This window comes from Orcinus orca, chromosome 5 (assembly GCF_937001465.1).
Source record: "Orcinus orca chromosome 5, mOrcOrc1.1, whole genome shotgun sequence".
Classification (NCBI taxonomy): Eukaryota; Metazoa; Chordata; class Mammalia; order Artiodactyla; family Delphinidae; genus Orcinus; species Orcinus orca.
Genome location: NC_064563.1, coordinates 65,471,573 through 65,490,067, shown reverse-complemented (window position 1 = coordinate 65,490,067; position 18,495 = coordinate 65,471,573). Strand labels below are relative to the sequence as shown.

At 37.1% G+C, this 18,495-nt stretch overlaps 1 protein-coding gene across 4 annotated transcripts in view; it reads left to right on the top strand.

Moving 5' to 3' along the window:
* Positions 1–18,495, top strand: part of MCF2L2 (MCF.2 cell line derived transforming sequence-like 2) — a 224,644-nt gene that overhangs the window by 43,078 nt on the left and 163,071 nt on the right. For all 4 annotated transcript variants that reach the window (XR_004476032.2, XM_012536226.3, XM_033403114.2 and 1 more), the window contains exon 4: positions 17,444–17,534. Coding sequence is in view for 3 of the 4 variants with exons in the window: in XM_012536226.3 (XP_012391680.2) it covers positions 17,444–17,534 (91 nt within the window). In the remaining variant the exon portion in view is untranslated. The remainder of the gene's footprint in view (positions 1–17,443; positions 17,535–18,495) is intronic.

The window sequence follows — 18,495 nt, the reverse complement described above, 5'->3', positions numbered from 1 at the left end:
TCAGGGAAATGCAAATCAAAACCACAGTGAGATATCACCTCACATCTTTCAGAATGGCTATTATCAAAAATACAAAAAAAATAACAAGTGTTGGTGAGGATGTGGAGAAAAGATTTTTATTTTATTTTATTTTTTATATCGAAGTATACTTGATTTACAATGTTGTGTTAGTTCCTGGTGTACAGCAAAGTGATTCAATGTTGTAGCTCTGCTGTTGAGCTATCACAGCAGAGTTCAGTAATTGAGGCAGAGACCATATGGCCTGCAAAGCCTAAAATATTTACTCTGGTTCTTTACAGAAAAAGTATGATGACTTTTAAGCTAGAATATTCGGACTGATAATACTTAGTGGACATTATTACTAAATTTAATGCAGTTGGGCTTCCCTGGTGGCACAGTGGTTAAGAATCTGCCTGCCAATGCAGGGGACACGGGTTTGAGCCCTGGTCCAGGAAGATCCCACATGCTGCGGAGCAAATAAACCCGTGCGCTACAACTACTGAGCCTGCGCTCTAGAGCCTGCAAGCCACAACTGCTGAGCCCGTGTGCCACAACTACTGAAACCCATGCGCCTAGAGCCCGTGCTCCACAACAAGAGAAGCCACTGCAGTGAGAAGCCTGTGCACCGCAACGAAGAGTAGCCCTTGCTTGCCGCAACCAGAGAAAAGTCCATATGCAGTAACGAAGACCCAATGCAGCCAAAAATAAATAAAATAAACAAATTTTTAAAAATTTAATGCAATGTTTATCATCCCACTTAAGTTGTAAAGATTATTGAGTCAGGGCTTCCCTGGTGGCGCAGTGGTTGAGAGTCCGCCTGCCGATGCAGGGGACACGGGTTCGTGCCCTGGTCTGGGAAGATCCCACATGCCGCGGAGCGGCTGGGCCCGTGAGCCATGGCCGCTGAGCCTGCGTGTCCGGAGCCTGTGCTCCGCAATGGGAGAGGCCACAACGGTGAGGGGCCCGCGTACCGCAAAAATAAATAAATAAATAATGCCTAGAGTCCTTTAATGTTTAATATTGTGGACTAACTATGAATCCTCCTTCCCTATCATTTTCAGGCTTTCTTAAAATAGTAAGTAATAAATAGTAAAAAGTCATGTAATAATTAGTAAATAAGTAAATAGTATAAATAATAAAATAAATAGTAGACAATATGGTCATCCCTTGGTATAAACAGGGGATTGGTTCCAAGACCCTTGAGGATACCTAAATTTGCTCATGCTCAAATCCCTTATACAAAATTGCACAGTACAGTCAGCCCTCTGTATCCACAGATGCGGAACCTACATATATGGAGGGCCAGTTGTACTTGTTGATTTACTGCTGTGCATTGATATCTTTCTTTACTCTCATCCTTCAAGTTCTACCTATATTCCAATTTCTTTCCATTACTAAGATTTATAATGTATTTTACATCTTACTATATATGTTTTTTTCTTTGATTATAGGTTGATCCTAAATAATAGAAATCAGTAGAATGCATTTATATATGTAATATAATTGGACGTCTAGAGTGAGAGATGTAATCCTAAGTCATTAAACCTGTGTCACTCAAAGGAGAATGCTATAAATGTTAAGGTAAAATAGGTTCTCTTTTCTCATACTCCATGGGTTGCTCACAATCATGCCACAATTTAATTCATTTCAGACTCGGACAATGACTTTTTATATACCTTTTCCCCTAGCATTTCTAATTGCCTTTCTTTTTTTTCTCTTGTTTATAGAATGGCATATATCTATTGCATTATTAATATCTTATGGATTCTTTATCATAGAATTTGTCTAATGCATACATTAGACAAATTCTTTTGAGCCTCTCTGAGCTACTCTTATAATTCAAGGTGGTTGCTGTGTAAACCACCTGCTACAGGCTGTCAACCTGGGATTGCTTTTTATTCTGTCTCTGGGAAGGTCATTCATTCTTTTTGGGATTTTATTTTCATTAAAAAAAACTTTCAAATTATTTCTTTTGTAGAAAGGGTGTATGGTAAGTGAATCTTACAAGATCTTGAATGTCAGAAAATGGCTCACTTTGACCTCACACTTGTCTGACAGTCTGAGTATGGAATTTATGTAAAATAACATTCATCCGTTGATTTCTGGCATTCAGTGTTACTGATAAAAGGTTGATCCTTGTAACAAGGATCTGAGTCTTCATAGGTAAGCTGCTTCTTTCTCCCCATAGGAAGCTTTTGTGGTTTTTTCTTTATGTTTTGCAGGTTTGAAGTTTCAAACTTTTTCTTTCATTCTGCTGGGCCTTTGAACAGAAGAGTCAAGTCTCTCTTAGGCTTAGAATTTTTTTTTCTGTCATTTCTTTGCTTATTTCTTTCTTACAACTCTGTTTTCTGCTTCTGGAACTCAAATTAGAGGGACATTACATCTTCTGAATCTCTCCTCTGTGTTTTTAACTTTCTTTTGTATTTTTCATTTACCACTTTACATTTTAATATATGTATATATGGTATATATCATATACAATACATATATATATATATATATATATATATATATATATATATATATATAAATTGTCAGTTCATGTCTTTGCTCTTTTTTCCCATTGAGTTTTCTATCTTTATTTTCCTGTCACTTTTAAGAATTCTTTATGGATTAGGGATATTAGCCCTTTATCTGTGATGTATGTTCCATATATTTTCTCTCAGTTTTTCGTTTGTCCTTTAACTCTGCTTAGGATATTTTTTGCCATGTGAAATTTTTATGTCATCAAATATATCAGTGTTTCTTTTATTGCATCTGGATTTTGAGTCATTGTCAGAAAACTTTTGTATACCTGGGTTATAGAGGAATTCACCCAAGCTTTCTTGTAATACAGTATGATTTCACTTTTTACAGTTAGCCCTGATACAGTTGGTGTTTATTTCTGTGTGTGGTATGAAGTATAGATCTAAGTTTATCTTTTCCCAAATGGCTATTCAGTTATCCTAACACCATTAATTTTAAAAGCTCATCTTCACTTCAGTAATTTGAGAGCCAATTGGTCTGCCTATTCATAAGTGAGTAATATACTATTTTAATTATGAGGAGTTAAATATGTTTAATATCTTCTAGGATTAATTCCCCCTCCCCTCCCAGGTCCTTAAGCTTTACTTACTTTTTTCATGTTTTCCTACTATTCTTTCTTGTTTTCTTTCTATGTCTATCTCCATAAAAAAAAAAAAAAGAAAAAGAAAGCTTGTTGGTCTTGTCATTGAGACTGTTAAATTTATAAATTTACTCAGGAAAAAGTGACATATATATGGTGTTAAAATCATCCTATCAAGAAAAAGAAAAGTCTTTCCATGTGTTAAAATCTACTTTTGTGTCTTTTAGGAGTGTTTAAAATTTTCCTGACATAGTTTTGTATATTTATTGTTAAGCTTATTCCTAAATATTTTATGTTTGTTGCTATTGTAAATGGGATAGCTCTACCATCATATCCATTAACTGGTAATTTTATCCGGTACTGAATTAGGTTTAGGTATCGTTGTCATACTTGCTTCATAAATAGCATTTTGAAGTTCTCTTTCAGTTTTTAGGCTTGGAAACTATTTTTGTGGCATTGGGACTTTATACAGTCATTGATGATGTCAATTCCCCTGTGAAATTCCCCTGTGAATCTGGGCCTTGATAACTTTATTTCCTCTATGGACATTGGTCTGTTTAAGCTTTACATTTCTAATGAGATCAGTTTTGGTAAACTGTATTTTCCTAGGAAATTACCTATTTTTGTCTTGGTTTTTAAGTTTCTTTGCATAGAGGTATGAAAAGTAATTTTCCTAAAACAAATTTTCTTGTGTTTCAGTGGTTATTTTCCCTTTGCTATTTCTTAGTTTATCTGTGCTTTGTCCTTTTTTTCCCCCCTTGATTAAGTGAGTTAGTGGCTTATTTATTTTGTTAATTTAAAAAATGGGATTCTGAAAACATAGGAAAAACACTCTTTGACATAAACCACAGGGCTTCCCCGGTGGCGCAGTGGTAGACATAAACCACAGCAAGATCTTTTTTGACCCACCTCCTAGCGTAATGGAAATAAAAACAAAAGTAAACAAATGGGACCTAATGAAGCTTCAAAGCTTTTGCACAGCAAAGGAAACCATAAACAAGACAAAAGACAACCCTCAGAATGGGAGAAAATATTTGCAAATGAAACAACAGACAAACGGTTAATCTCCAAAATATACAAACAGCTCATGGAGCTCAATTTCAAAAAACAAACAATTCAATTAAAAAATGGGTGGAAGACCTAAATAGACATTTCACCAAAGAAGACATACAAATGGCCAAGAGGCACATAAAAAGATGCTCAACATCACTAATTATTAGAGAAATGTAAATGAAAACTGCAGTGAGGTATCACTTCACACCGGTCAGAATGGCCATTATCAAAAAATCTAGAAACAGTAAATGCTGGAAAGGGTGTGGAGAAAAAGGAACCCTCCTGCACTGTTGGTGGGAATGTAAATTGATACAGCCACTCTGGAGAACAGTATGGAGGTTCCTTAAAAAACTAAAAATAGAACTACCATATGACCCAGCAATTCCACTACTGGGCATATACCCTGAGAAAACCATAATTCAAAAAGAGACATGTACCGCAATGTTCATTGCAGCACTATTTACAATAGACAAGACGTGGAACCAACTTAAATGTCCATCGACAGATGAATGGATAAAGAAGATATGGCACATATATACCATGGAATATTACTCAGCCATAAAAAGAAAGGAAATTGAGTTATTTGTAGTGAGGTGGATGGACCTAGAGTCTGTCATACAGAGTGAAGTAAGTCAGAAAGAGAAAAACAAATACTGTATACTAAAGCATATATATGGAATCTGAAAAAAAAATGGTACTGATGAACCTAGTTGCAGGGCAGGAATAAAGAGGTAGACATAGAGAATGGACTTGAGGACCCGGGGGATGGGGGAGGGGGAGGCTGGGGCAAAGTAAGAGTAGCATCGAGATATATACACTACCGAATGTAAAATAGCTAGTGGGAAGCAGCAGCATAGCACAGGGAGATCAGCTTAGTGCTTTGCGGTGACCTAGAGAGGTGGGATGGGGAGGGTGGGAGGGAGGCTCGTGGGGGAGGGGATGTGGGGATGTATGTGTGCATATGGCTGATTCCTTTTGTTGTACGACAGAGACTAACACAGTATTGTGAAGCAATCATACTCCAGTAAAGATCTATTTAAAAAATGGGATTCTGAAAAGGATGGAGAAATGGCAATGGTGATTGGGTAGGCTGTTAGCAATGTCTTCTACAATAAAAATCCTATTAGATATAAAAATAAATAAATAATAAAAAATTAACAATGGGATTCTTGTTTTTTAATTAGATCAATTGGCTTTTCTCTTTTCTACCTTATTCACTCTGCCTTTCTCTTTAATATCTTCTTCGTTGTGCTTTCTTTTGGGTTGCTTTTTTTTTTTCTCATTTTTTGAGTTGAAAGTTTTTTCTCATTTTTTGAGTGTTGTGAATTTTCTTGATCACTGCTTTGAATGTAGCCCATAAATTCTGATATGTAGTTTTGCATTGGCCAAAAAGTTCGTTTGGGTTTTGCTGTAAGATCGTACAGAAAAACCCGAATGAACTTTTTGGCCAACCCCCAATATTTTCATTATCACTGTATTTTAGCAATTCTCTAATTATATTTTATATTTCCCCCTGACTGAAGAGTTGTTTAATAGAAGGTTTTTGAAATTTCAGGTGTTTTCTTTGTAGCCCTATATCATGACTAATTTTTGTGGATGTTCCATGAGTGCTTGAAAAGAAGATGAATCCTGTATTATCAGGAGATAAAGTCCAATACATTTCAATTAGCTCTTCCTTTTTGATTATGTTTTAGGTATTCTATAACCTTATTGATATGTTGTCTATTCTGTCTTATACTGAAAGTGGTGTATTAAAATCTCCTATGTAAAATGTATTTCTGTCTGTTTCCTTGTATCTCCTGTAGTTTCTGCTTTAAAAAACTGGTTATTAGGGTATTTGGAGCATAGATATTTATGACTGTTATATCTCCATTGTGAATTGTGACTTTTAGCATTAACAAGTGTTTCTTGTGATGTTTAATGCTTTATGGCTTAAATTCTACTTTGATACCAAGACTGAAACCCCTTGCTATTGTTTCCATTTACCTAGTACACTTTTGCCAATTCCTTTATTTTTAGCCTTTCTGAATTACTTTGTTCTAGATCTTTTTCTTGGATATAGTATATAGTCGGTTTTTACTTTGTAAGTCAAATTGAAAATCTTTTTCTTATATTAAGTGCATTAAGCCTGTTCATATGACTGATATATTTGATCTCAATTTTGTCATTATTTATTTTTTAATTAATTTTTATCGGAGTATAGTTCCTTTACAATGCTGTGTTAGTTTCTGCTCTACAGCAAAGTGAATCAGTTACACGTATACATATATCCACGCTTTTTTAGATTTCCTTCCCATTTAGGTCACCACAGATCATTGAGTAGGGTTACCTGTAGTAAACAGTATGTTTTCATTAGTTATCTATTCTATACCTAGTAGTGTATATATGTCAATCCCAATCTTCCAATTCGTCCCACCCCCATAAAATAGCAACATATATTTCATGTTATAACTACTAGGTGTATTATGTTATATTTACTGTATTTCTCTACATGATATGTTTTCTTTCCTTTTTAATTTTTTAACTTCTTTTGATATTTAGAAAGATTTGTGATTTTGTCCTTGTATTTATGCCTTTTTAATGCCCTTAGTCCCTTTTCTAAAATATAACAATTTACTATCTGGTTTTTTAGTTTTCAGTAATATCCATTGATTCCCACCTGTTGCTTATTACAACAATCAATGAACTTATTCTTTTCTCTCCCCTTCGCCTCTTTCCTTCTATCTTTTAACTTGGATTATTTCTATATCTTATTTTCCTACCATGGTTAGTATTAGACTTACGATTAAATATGTTAAATTAATCCCTTTGCTGCAGTTTCCCCAAGTTATCTCTTAATTGGATGAAGGACAATCTTACTAGATTCTTCAAAAGGGGCTTATAGATACAGAATTCCCTGAGTTTTTTTTTACATATTTATAACTGTTTTTCTATTGCCTTAATACTTGAAAGCCAGCTTGTCAGGATAAAAAATTCTTGGTTCACACATTTTCTTCATGAATTGTTGTAGAATGTTGCTCCATTCTCTCCATGATTTGTATACTACTTTAGAAAAGTATGGTGCCTGTCTGTTTCTCTTCTCCTGGTGAATTATTTGATCTTTTTCCTAGAGGTGCTTAGAATTTTTACTTTAAGCCTAACAGTTTTACTAGGATATGTCTCACAGTTGATTGTTTCAGATCAGTTTTCCCAGGTGCCTGCTAGTCCTTTTCAGGTTTATGTAGAATCAGGTCATTTATTGTTTTTGGAAAGTTTTCTTGTATTATACTTGTAAGTATTATTTCTGTTCCTTTGTTTTACTTTTAGTTTTATGGACTCCAGTTAAAAATATGTTGCTTCTTTTTCAGTCTGGCCTGTTTCCACCACTTTCTTTCTGACCTTTGTTATTGTTTCCTTTTTTTTTTCATTTTCATTCACTTGTTTGTTTTCTTTATGCTATTTACTGTCCCTTATTAAACTTTTGTTCACATATGTTTTTGCTTGGTATCTTGTTATTTAGACTCCATTTCTCATGTGATTTTGCTTCTCCTTTTATTTTTCTGACTTCAATCAGAAAAAATTTTTGACTTTATTTCTTCGTTTCTTTACATATTAGAAAAGTCCTATTTCTGTTCTTGGTTTTTGAGTTTCTTATTTAAAGTGTCACCTGTGCCCCATCCCCTACATGATTGTTTATAGACATGTAATTCAGTTTGGAGAGCTGTTACAGCTTTTTGTCTGCTTAATGACTAATTTTTTGAAGGAATTTTCATTATCTAAAAAGTTTTTTAGTAGACTTTTTTAAAGTTTACAGCAAAATTGAGTGGAAATTTCAGATATTTCCCATGTACTCCCTGCCCTCACACACACCCAACCTCCCCATTAACATCCAGCACCAGAGTGGTACATTTGTTACCACTGATGAACCTACATTGACACATCATTAACCCCCAGAGTCCATAATGTGTATTAGGGTTCAGTATTGGTGTTCTACATACTTTGGGTTTGGACAAATGTATGTTGACATGTATCCACCATTATAGTGTCATACAGAATAGTTTCACTGCCCTAAAAATCCTCTGTGCTCCACCTGTTCATCCGTCCCATGCTCCCACGCCCAACCCCTAGCAACCACTGATTTTTACTATCTCCATAGTTTTGCAGTGTGCACAATGTTATGTAGTTGTAATCATACAGTATATAGTCTTTTAAGACTGACTTCTTTCACTTAGTAATATGCATTTAAGTTTCTTTCATGTCTTTTCATGACTTGACAACTCATTTCTTTTTATTACTGAATAATGTTTCGCTGTCTGGATATACTACAGTTTATCCATTCACCTACTGAAAGAAATCTTGGTTGCTTCCAAGTTTTGACAATTATGAATAAAGCTGCAGTAAACATCCATATGTGAGGTTTTGTGTGGACATAAGTTTTCAACTTATTTAGGTAAATACCAAGGAGTACACTTGTTGGATTACATGGTGTGAGTATGTTTAGTTTTGTAAGAAACTGCCAGATAGTATTTCAAAGTGACTGTACCACTTTGAATACCCACCAGCAGTAAATGAGAGTTCCTGTTCCTCCACATCCTTGCCAAAATTTGGTATTGTCAGTATTTAGGATTTTGGTCATTCTAATAGATGTACAGTGGAATATGATTGTAGTTTTAACTTGCAATTTCCTAATGACATATGTTGTTAAACATCTTTTCATATGCTTATTTTCCACCTGAATATATTCTTTTGTGAGGTATCTGTTTTAGGTTTTTGCCCAGTTTTTAATTGGGTGGTTTGTTTTCTTATTGTTAAATTTTAAAAGTTCCTTGTATTTTGGATAATGGTTCTTTATCCAATATGTCTTTTGTAAATATTTTCTTTAAAAAAAATTTGTGGTTTGTCTCCTCATTCTCTTGAAGTTAAAAAGTTTTGATTCTTATTCTCTTTTTTTCCCCTTTATAGTAGACTTATATAGATGAATACTGCTTGCATCTTTGCAATTACTAAACAGGTTTGGTGGTTTGGGGTGGTTTATAAGATTCCTAGTTCAAGAACACCATCTTTTGTTAGTATAGCTAAATATAGTTTCTTTTATTGGTGGACTTAAAAAACTTTTTTTGGAAGTTAAGGGGAAGGGTGTGTATCCTTGATTTTTTTTTTCTTTTTTTGTCTTGCAGGATGCTAAATTTTATCTCTTGGTTCTTTTTGTGTTTACCACACAGTTACCACCTCTCCTTTCATCTCCTTTTCTCTCCCAGAAGGCTTGTCTTTCCAACACTGCCTCTTTGAGTCTTTCTCTAGTCAGTACCCTGAGGTATGAGGACTCTTTTCAGTATCTTTGCACTTAGGGTGAACTTTTCTTTTCTGGGAATGATTTTATCTCCATCCCCTCTTTTCTTGACTCTCCCTATGTATTAATCAGAGTTCTCCAGAGAAACAGAACCAATAATATATATATATATATATATATATATATATATATATATATTATGGTTAATTTTATGAGTCAACCTGATTGGGCTAAGCGATGCCCATTTAGCTGGTAAAACATTATTTTTGGATGTGTCTACGAAGATATTTCTGGAAGAGATTAACATTTGAATTCATGAACTGAGTAAAGCAGATTGCCCTCCCCAGTGTGAGTGGGTATCATCCAATCCATTGAGTGCCTGAATACAATAAAAAGGCAGAGTAAGGGTGAATTCTCTCTCTACTTGAGCTTGGACACCCATCTTTTCTTGCCCCTGGATATCAGTGCTCCTGGTTTTTGGGCTTTCAGACTCAGATCAGGCTTTAGATCATCAATTCCTCCATTCTCTGGCCTTGAACTTGGATTGAGTTACACCACTAGCATTTCTGGTTCGTTAGCTTGCAGATGGCAGATCATGGGACTTTTTGGTCTCTATAACTGCATGAGCCAATTCTTATAATAAATCTCTTTTTGATATATATCAATATATATCTTATTGGTTCTGTTTCTCTAGAGAACCCTGATATATAGATATAGATGTAGATATAGATATAGGTATAGATTTATTATAATGCATTGGCTTATCCAATTATGGAGGCTGAGAAGTCTCACAATCTGCCCTCTGCAGACTGGAGACCGAGGAAGGCCAGTGGTGTAGTTTGAAGGCCTAAAATCCAAAGAGCCAATTTTGTAGATTTCAGTCCTCGTCTGAAGGCCTGAGAATCAGAAGCACTGAGGGCAGAAGATCAATGTCCCAGCTCAACACTCAGACCGAGAGAGAGCATGAATCCCCTCTTCTTTCAAATTTTTGTTCTATTCAGGCCCTCAGTGGGTTGGATGATGCCCACCCACGTTGGGGAGGGTATTCTGGACAAACCAGGATAGTTGGTCGCCCTACATTTGACTCAGTCTTATGGCAATGCAGTAAAATTTCAGTTAATTAAATATTTTCTATACCTAGCTTACTGAAAAAGGCAAATCATAGAAAATATATTAATATTAGAGCTTAATTAAGAAAACATGTACCATATCAACCACAAAACTGGTATTTTGGGGTCAGAACACATTTACCTCAATCTCTTACACTCATATATTTATACTTAGTCATATTCAAATTTTGACTCATCAAAAATTCAATTATATTTGTTACAGAGGAGTTACTAAGACTGGAAATGAAGGAATATAGTGTGAAAAGATTTTCCACACTAAGAGACTGTGGGTTTTGTGGCTTGAGCATTGCTCTTGGAGTCAGAAGATTTGAATCTTGGCTCCGCACATAGCGTGTTACTTTGGACAAGTTATTATTATGTTTTAATCACCTTTGAGGGTGATTTTCCTAATTTATAAAGTGGAAATATTATCACCAACCTGGTTGTGAGGATTTTATTAAATAGTATTCATGCAGCTAATCTATCATAGGACCTTAGTGTTCAAAAGAACAATAGGGATTAAAACAGCCAAATGTTCCCTAAAGAAATGTGTTGTCTAGAAACCCCATTTCCTGTGCATTTGGTTTAGTTGAGGTTTTGACCCTTTTGTTGAGCCAGATAGGGTGGAAAAATAAACCCCTCAGTAGTTGATATTACTGCATGTTTTTTTAGAATGTATTCCTTATGGGAGGGGCTCTATTCAAAATCATTGTCATGATTCATTAACTCTTTTTTCTGAATTATGGCCGTACACAACTGTGGCCTGTACACAGTTGTGTCAGGAGACACAGTCCTTTATGTACACAGGTATATTCCCAGCAGATCCTACCCTGTTTACCCAGATGCTCTGGTCTTGGGCCTTGGTCTGCAGGGAACTGAGAAGAGCCTTGTTGTGAGGGACATTTGCCCTTGGTTTGGCTGGGGAAGCCACCAATGCTGGCAGCTGTTTATTTCATAGATCAAAGAACATCCTGTGTTTACATACTATATTATATTGCTGAGCCTCTCCCAGCTCCATCTTGCTGAAGAGCCCTAGATGCTCTCTTAGAACATTGAATTGAATAATTATTTGTTTTAAAGAAAAAAGAAAAGAAATAGAAAACACCAGTAACAGCAAAATATACAAAATAAAACTGCCACAAGATACAGGCACATCTGTTGTGAGAAAAAAGTTGAAGGGGAGCCATGGGGTGGGATTAAGAGTGTAAGCATTGCTATCAGAGAGCTCTGAGTTTGAAATCCAGTTTTGCTAGCGTGATATCAAGCAAGTTATTTTATTTCTATCAGTCTTTGTTTCCTCATCTGTAAAATGGAGATAACAGTATCTATTTCATGAGATTAAGATTAAAAAATAAAGATGCCTGATAAATGATAGGAGCTGAAGATTAAAGTAGCTATTGTCTGAAATTATTGTTGTTATTGATGTTGGTTTGTTTTTGCTGTACTACAGAACTGTTTTGGTCATTGTTGTATGCCCTTTGATCAGTGCCTGACACCTGTTGTGCACTCGATAAGTATCGTTGTTTTTAAGTTGTATAATATTTTTCCTTTTTCACAACTTGAATTTATTTAATTCCTTGGGTTTTTAAGCTGAGTTATAATTTACATAAAGTATATACATCTCAACTGTATAGCTCGATGAATATTTACCTGTCTATACATCATGTAACAACCACCCAGACGAGGGTATAGAATATTTCTGTGAAGGTTTCCTCCTGCTTCTTTTCTATCAATATCTGCACTCCTACCCCTTCCCTCCCCCAAGGAAACCACTATTCTGATTTTATTATCGTTGATTAGAAAAAAAAATATTTGGAAGCTAAGCAACCACCTCTAAATAATCCATAAACTAAAGAAGAAATCATAAAGGAAATTAGAAAACACTTTTAGCTGAACAATAATGAAAACAATATATCAACATTTACATGATGTAGCTAAAGCAGTGTTTAGGAGGGAATTATAGCTTTAAATACTTATGATGGAAGATAGGAAGATGGGAAAGATCAATGATACAATCTTCTACCTTAAGAAGTTAAAAAAATACAATGGCAGTTAAACCCAAAGAAAAGAAAAGGATTGGAAAGAAAGAGAGGAAGGAAGGAAGGAAGGAAGAAAGGGAGGAAGGAAGGAAGGGAGGGAGGGAGGGAGGGAGGGGGGAAGGAAATGAAAAATAAAACAGAATAAGAGTTCCAATTTAATTCCATGGTGATTAGAAATACAACCTGTATGATTGCAGTTCTTTAAAATGTGTTGAAATTTGCTTCGTGGCCTAGGATAATGGACTATTTGATGAATGTCCTGTGTCCTTCTAAAAAGAATGGACGCTGAGTTCTTCAAAGTCAAGTCTATATCCTTGCTGATTTTTTGGCTGTTTGTTCTATCAGTTATTAGGAGAGAAGTGTTAAAATCATTAACTTTGTGGATTTAACTATTTTTCTTTTAGTTCTATAAATTTTTATTAATGTATTTTGAATCAATGTTACTTCATACATACACATTTAGGATTGTTATATCTTCCTAATAAACTATTTATTTATTTTTATATATTTCTTTATTGGATTATAATTGCTTTACAATGTTGTGTTAGTTTCTGCTGTACAACAAAATGAATCAGCTATATGTATACCTATATTCCCTTCCTCATTAGCCTCCCTCCCACCCTCCCCATCCCACCCCACTAAGTCTTCACAAAGCACAGAGCTGATCTCCCTGTGCTATACCGCAGCTTCCCACTAGCTATCTATGGACTTTTTTATTTTTATTTTTTTTTGCGGTACGCGGGCCTCTCACTGTTGTGGCCTCTCCCGTTGCGGAGCACAGGCTCTGGATGCGCAGGCTCAGCGGCCATGGCTCACGGGCCCAGCCGCTCCGCGGCATATGGGATCCTTCCTCCCAGACCGGGGCACGAACCCGTGTCCCCTGCATCGGCGGGCGGACTCTCAACCACTGAGCCACCAGGGAAGCCCTGACTTTTTTATTTTTATGAATCATTTATCTCTGCCAACACTCCCTCTCTTTGACCCTACTTTTTCTAATATTAATATAGCCACACTGGCTTTCTTATTACTGACTGCATGGCATATCTTTTACCATCTTCTTTCTTTTAATGTATCTGTCTTTATGTTTAAAGTGTAATCACTATCTCTTGTAATCAGTATTTTCACCCTGACACTATTTGCCTTTTTAATGGAGTCATATAGAACATTTCCAGTTAATGTGATTACTGAGATTGGTTGTGTTTAAATTTACCATCTTGCTATTTGTACCATCTGTGACTTGTTCCTTTATTCCTCCTTTCCTGCCATATTAGTCTGTTCTGGCTGCCATAACAAAATACCATAGACTGCTGGCTTAACCAACAGAAATTTCTTTTCTCATGGTTCTGGAGGTTAGAAGTCAACGATCAAGGTTTCAGCTGATTCCGTTTCTGGTAAGGCTCTCTTTCTGACTGCTGACAGCTGTATTCTTACAGTGTTCTCACATGGCAGAGAGAGCTCTGGTGTCTCTTCCTCTTCTTGTAAGGGCACCAGCCCTGTTGAATTAGGACTCCACACTTATGACCTTATTTAATCTTTATCACTTCCTTGCAGGCCCTATCTCCAGTTACAGTCACATTGATAGAGCTTCAACATATGAATTTGAGGGGGACACAATTCAGTCTATAGCACCTGCCCACCCTTGAATCATTCAAATATTTTCAGTATTCCATTTTAACTCTTCTATTAGAAGAGCAATGGTTTCTCTAGTGTTACAGTACATATCATTTTACATATATATTATATTTAATAATACTGTATTATTTTTGCTTTGAATAGTCAATAGTCTTTTAGTGAAATAAAAGCATAGTTGATAATATTTATCCACATACTTAATGTATACAGTGCCCTGTATTCCTTCTTGGAGATTGAGGTTACCATGTGGGATTATTTCCTTTCAGGAACATTCATTTGCCTATTACCAGAGTAATAGGTAAGCCCACCTTCATTTTTTAAAATAGATTGTCAGTGAGTATAGAATTCTAAATGAATAGTTTTTTAGGTCAGTACTCTGAACAGGGACTTCCCTGGTTGCACAGTGGTTAAGAATCCACCTGCCAATGCAGGGGACACGGGTTCGAGCCCTGGTCCAGGAAGATCCCACATGCCATGGAGCAATTAAGCCTGTGTGCCACGACTACTGAGCCTCTGCTCTAGAGCCTGCGAGCCACAACTACTGAGCCTGCATGCTGCAGCTACTGAAGCCCGCATGCCTAGAGCCTATGCTCCACAACAAGAGAAGCCACCATGATGAGAAGCCCGCACACCGCAACGAAGAGTAGCCCCTGCTCTCTGCAACTAGAGAAAGCCCGCGTGCAGCAACGAAGACCCAACACAGCCATAAATGAATGAATGAATGAATGAATGAATAAATGAATAAATAAAACAAAAATAATACTCTGAACATATATCATTGGATTGTGGCTTCCATAGTTTGAAAATCAGTGATTATTTTTAATGTTACTCTGAAGGTAATGTATCTTTTTTCACCAGTTGCTTTTAAGAATTTTCTTCTTATCTTTAATTTTCAGCTACTTGGCTCTGATATGTCTAGGTGAGCTTTTCTTTACATTTATCCTGCTTGGTATTGGAAGAGTTGCTTGAATCTGTGAGATGATGTCGTTGATCAGATATGGAAATTTCTTCATTATTTTTTCAAGTATTGTTTCTATAACGTACACTCTCTCCTCTCCTTCTGGGACTTCTGTTCATGTCCCACATCTCCTTTACATTCTTTTCTTTCCATTTTCCCCCTGTGTTTCAGTTTGAATGTTTTTAATTGATCTGTCTTATTTCACTTATCCTGTCTTCTGCTGTGTTCAATCTGCTATTAAGCAAATTGAATGAGTTCTTAATTTCAGACATTGATGTTTTGTAATTCTAGAAGGTTCATTTGATTCTTTATTATGGATTATAGTTCTCTGTTGAAATAATGCATCTTTAAAAAACTTTTAATTGAAGTATAGTTGATTTACAATGTTGTGTTAGTTTCTGGTGTACAGCAAAGCAATTCGGTTATACATATATATGCACTGGCAGTTAAAATACTGGTGACTCACCTTAATCTTTTTGAGGCCTGGTTTTAGTTTTGCTTTGGGCAAGTTTATTCCTGTTTTGTCCTTACTCCTGGAGTGTAGCCTTAATCCTGTGGAAACTCCTATGGTGTTTCATTTATCCTAGAGTATGGCCTTTATAGAGTTTCACCTGAATGCCCAGGGTGTTCATCAAAGTCTGCCTCTTCTGGCTGGGCCCAAATACCAGTTGTCTCTCCCCAGAACTATGCAAGCTTCATAATTTCTCATCAGTTCTGACATGTGCAGTTGCTATTCTCTGCCAGACTCCTGGAGTCTCACCTAAAATCATAGAGCCCAGGAGTTGGCTAAGCATTAAAGTGGAATTTCCATGAAAACTTCTGGGGTTTCCTCTCTGAGGCTTCCCCTCTTGACAGCTATGCCCCTCAAATTCCGGCCACAGTTGTATCTTTAATCTCTGATCCCTGCCTCTTCCAACCAGTAGGACCACCCTTCCTTGCACTGTGGCCTGGAGTGGAAAATGTTTCCAGTGAGAGAACCTGGGTCAATGTGGAACTGTGATAATGGGTTGGCCCAATAATGCTTACTTCGGATCAGCTATTTATGTTATCTTGCAGAATTTGCTTAGATCTTCTGCCTTATTTGCATACACATACTTTTTTAGGGTAAAGCTCACCTTTTACCCAAATTAGAGAGTTACTGAAGGTTTACTATAGGCCAGCTACTTTTTGTGACCTTGATATCTTTTAATCTTCATGACAAGCACATAAGAAATCATCATAATAGTAGTACTTATACAGTGTTGTCAAGTGTCAGGCATTATTCTGAGCATCTTATACATCTATACGTACTCATTTAATCCTCACATCAACTCTACAGTACTCACATCAACTCGACAGGTACTATTATTGTTCCTACTTTACAAATGAGGAGTCTGAGAAACTAGAGGTTAAGTAACTTCCCTTCCACACAAGTACACAATATATAAGTTCATATTTATATAAAAATTCATGTTTCAAACCTAGGCAGGCTGGCTTCAGAATTAGTGCTCTTAACCACTTCGTTATTGGTGGTATTGTTCTCATCTTACAGATTAGGGAGCAGCGTTAGAGAGGTTAGGTGATGACCCCAAGTCTCAGTGCTAGTAAGAGGCAGCAGTAGGATATGAACCAGATTCCAAAGCCCTTGCTCTTTCTTCCCATAGTTTCTCCCAAAGAGCGAGAAGAAAAATGTTTTCCCTTTTAGGGCTTTAGTTTTAAAAAATTTGTGAGAATTTTGTGGGGACTTCAGAGGGGACCAAACAGCTTTTTTTTTGTTTTTCATGAAGTTGATACCTTCTTGTGCCTATGGTTTTCTGGCCATTTGTGACCAGGCACTGGAAGGGGGTTGTTTTCCCCATTGACCTGTGTTATTTCTGAACACCTCTGGGACTGACTCCTAGGGAAGGATGTTGATAGCTCCTTGAATGTCTGTCTTGGGAGTGGAAAGATGGCAGAGCTCAACCTCGAGGTCCTCTGCCTACACTGCGACATGTGGTGCCCGACTGACGTGAGTTCTTGTGCTCGTTGGGTGTTTCATACGTTTGCCAGCGAGAAACAGAGCCCTTGAGAGGGTTTGAGACATGGCTTCTGTTTTGTGAAGGCTGCCAGGCTCAGATGAGGAGAGGAAGCTGGTTCCTCTATCAGGGAAGTCAGACCCGGTTATCCCCTTCTGCTGTGCAGGGTGTTTACACAGCGAGCCTGGAGTGACACGGAGACAGTGGAATTGTTCTGCTGAAGGAGCCCCACAGAACCCATGTGTTTCACTGTGTCTGATACTGACCACACCCTTTTTTGCAGTGTGGAGGCTGCCAGCATCGGATTCGTCATTGTTATCGACAGACGAAGGGACAAGTGGAGCTCCGTAAAAGCATCCTTGACACGAATAGCTGTAAATATTTATTTTTGTGCTCTTATTATAAAGGTCATTTAAATTGTCTATTCAACTATTTCACATCAAAGTCATGGGGAAGTGGAAGTCATTTTATGCCAAATTTTGGGAAGGTCTTTGTAGCAGAGGCTGTTGTGTCATGTCCATATCCGCTCTGCCACCTGAAGGTCACTTACAGATGATTCCTGAGCATGTCAAAGGCTTCCTGAGTCTGTTTACCTTATTGACCTCTCTGGTCACTGGAGAGGAGTGGGTAGGGAGTGCTGGGAAGTTAATGCTCCAGCAGTGACCTGCAGCTACTGAGTTACGGGCGTTGGTGGATAAATACCCCAGCTTCTGCACCCCTCAGTGGGACAGTTCTGAGGTACGTTCCGTACAGAATTTTGGAGGGTCCCGGCCTTTTCTGCCCGCAGCAGTCCCCCTTCACTGATACACGGGCTCTCTAGCCATCACTGTCTCACCAGCGCCCCCATACTCCCTAACTCTTTTTCCCGGGATCACCTCCTCAGTAAACTCTTTAGACCCAAATTCTTATCTTAGGGTTTGCTTTGGGGATCACCTAATTTAAGGCAGTCTTCATTTTAGTTTTCAAATTATTTTTTCACAAATTAGAAGGACACTGGCAAAGCCAAAAAAAGTGATACGATAGGTGCTTGCTTTTGGCATTAAATTGCAGAACCTTGGATAGGCTTCCTTTTCCATCTTATTAGTCTGATGTTTACCCCTATTTGTTGCCTTCCGGCAAGTACATGCATCCTTTAGCTGTAGGGACCTCAGACCAGGGAACTCAGCCACATGAGCAGGCAAAGACACCTCAGGGCCAGCCACACCAACATTTCCACCAAAGCATGCCTCCCTGGGGCAGTTGGGACTGGCTGAAGATGATGGGATATGGTAGGATGGTAATGTAGAGGCTGGAATGGAAGAGGGATGTTTGAAGCCTCAGTTATGCCTACTTACA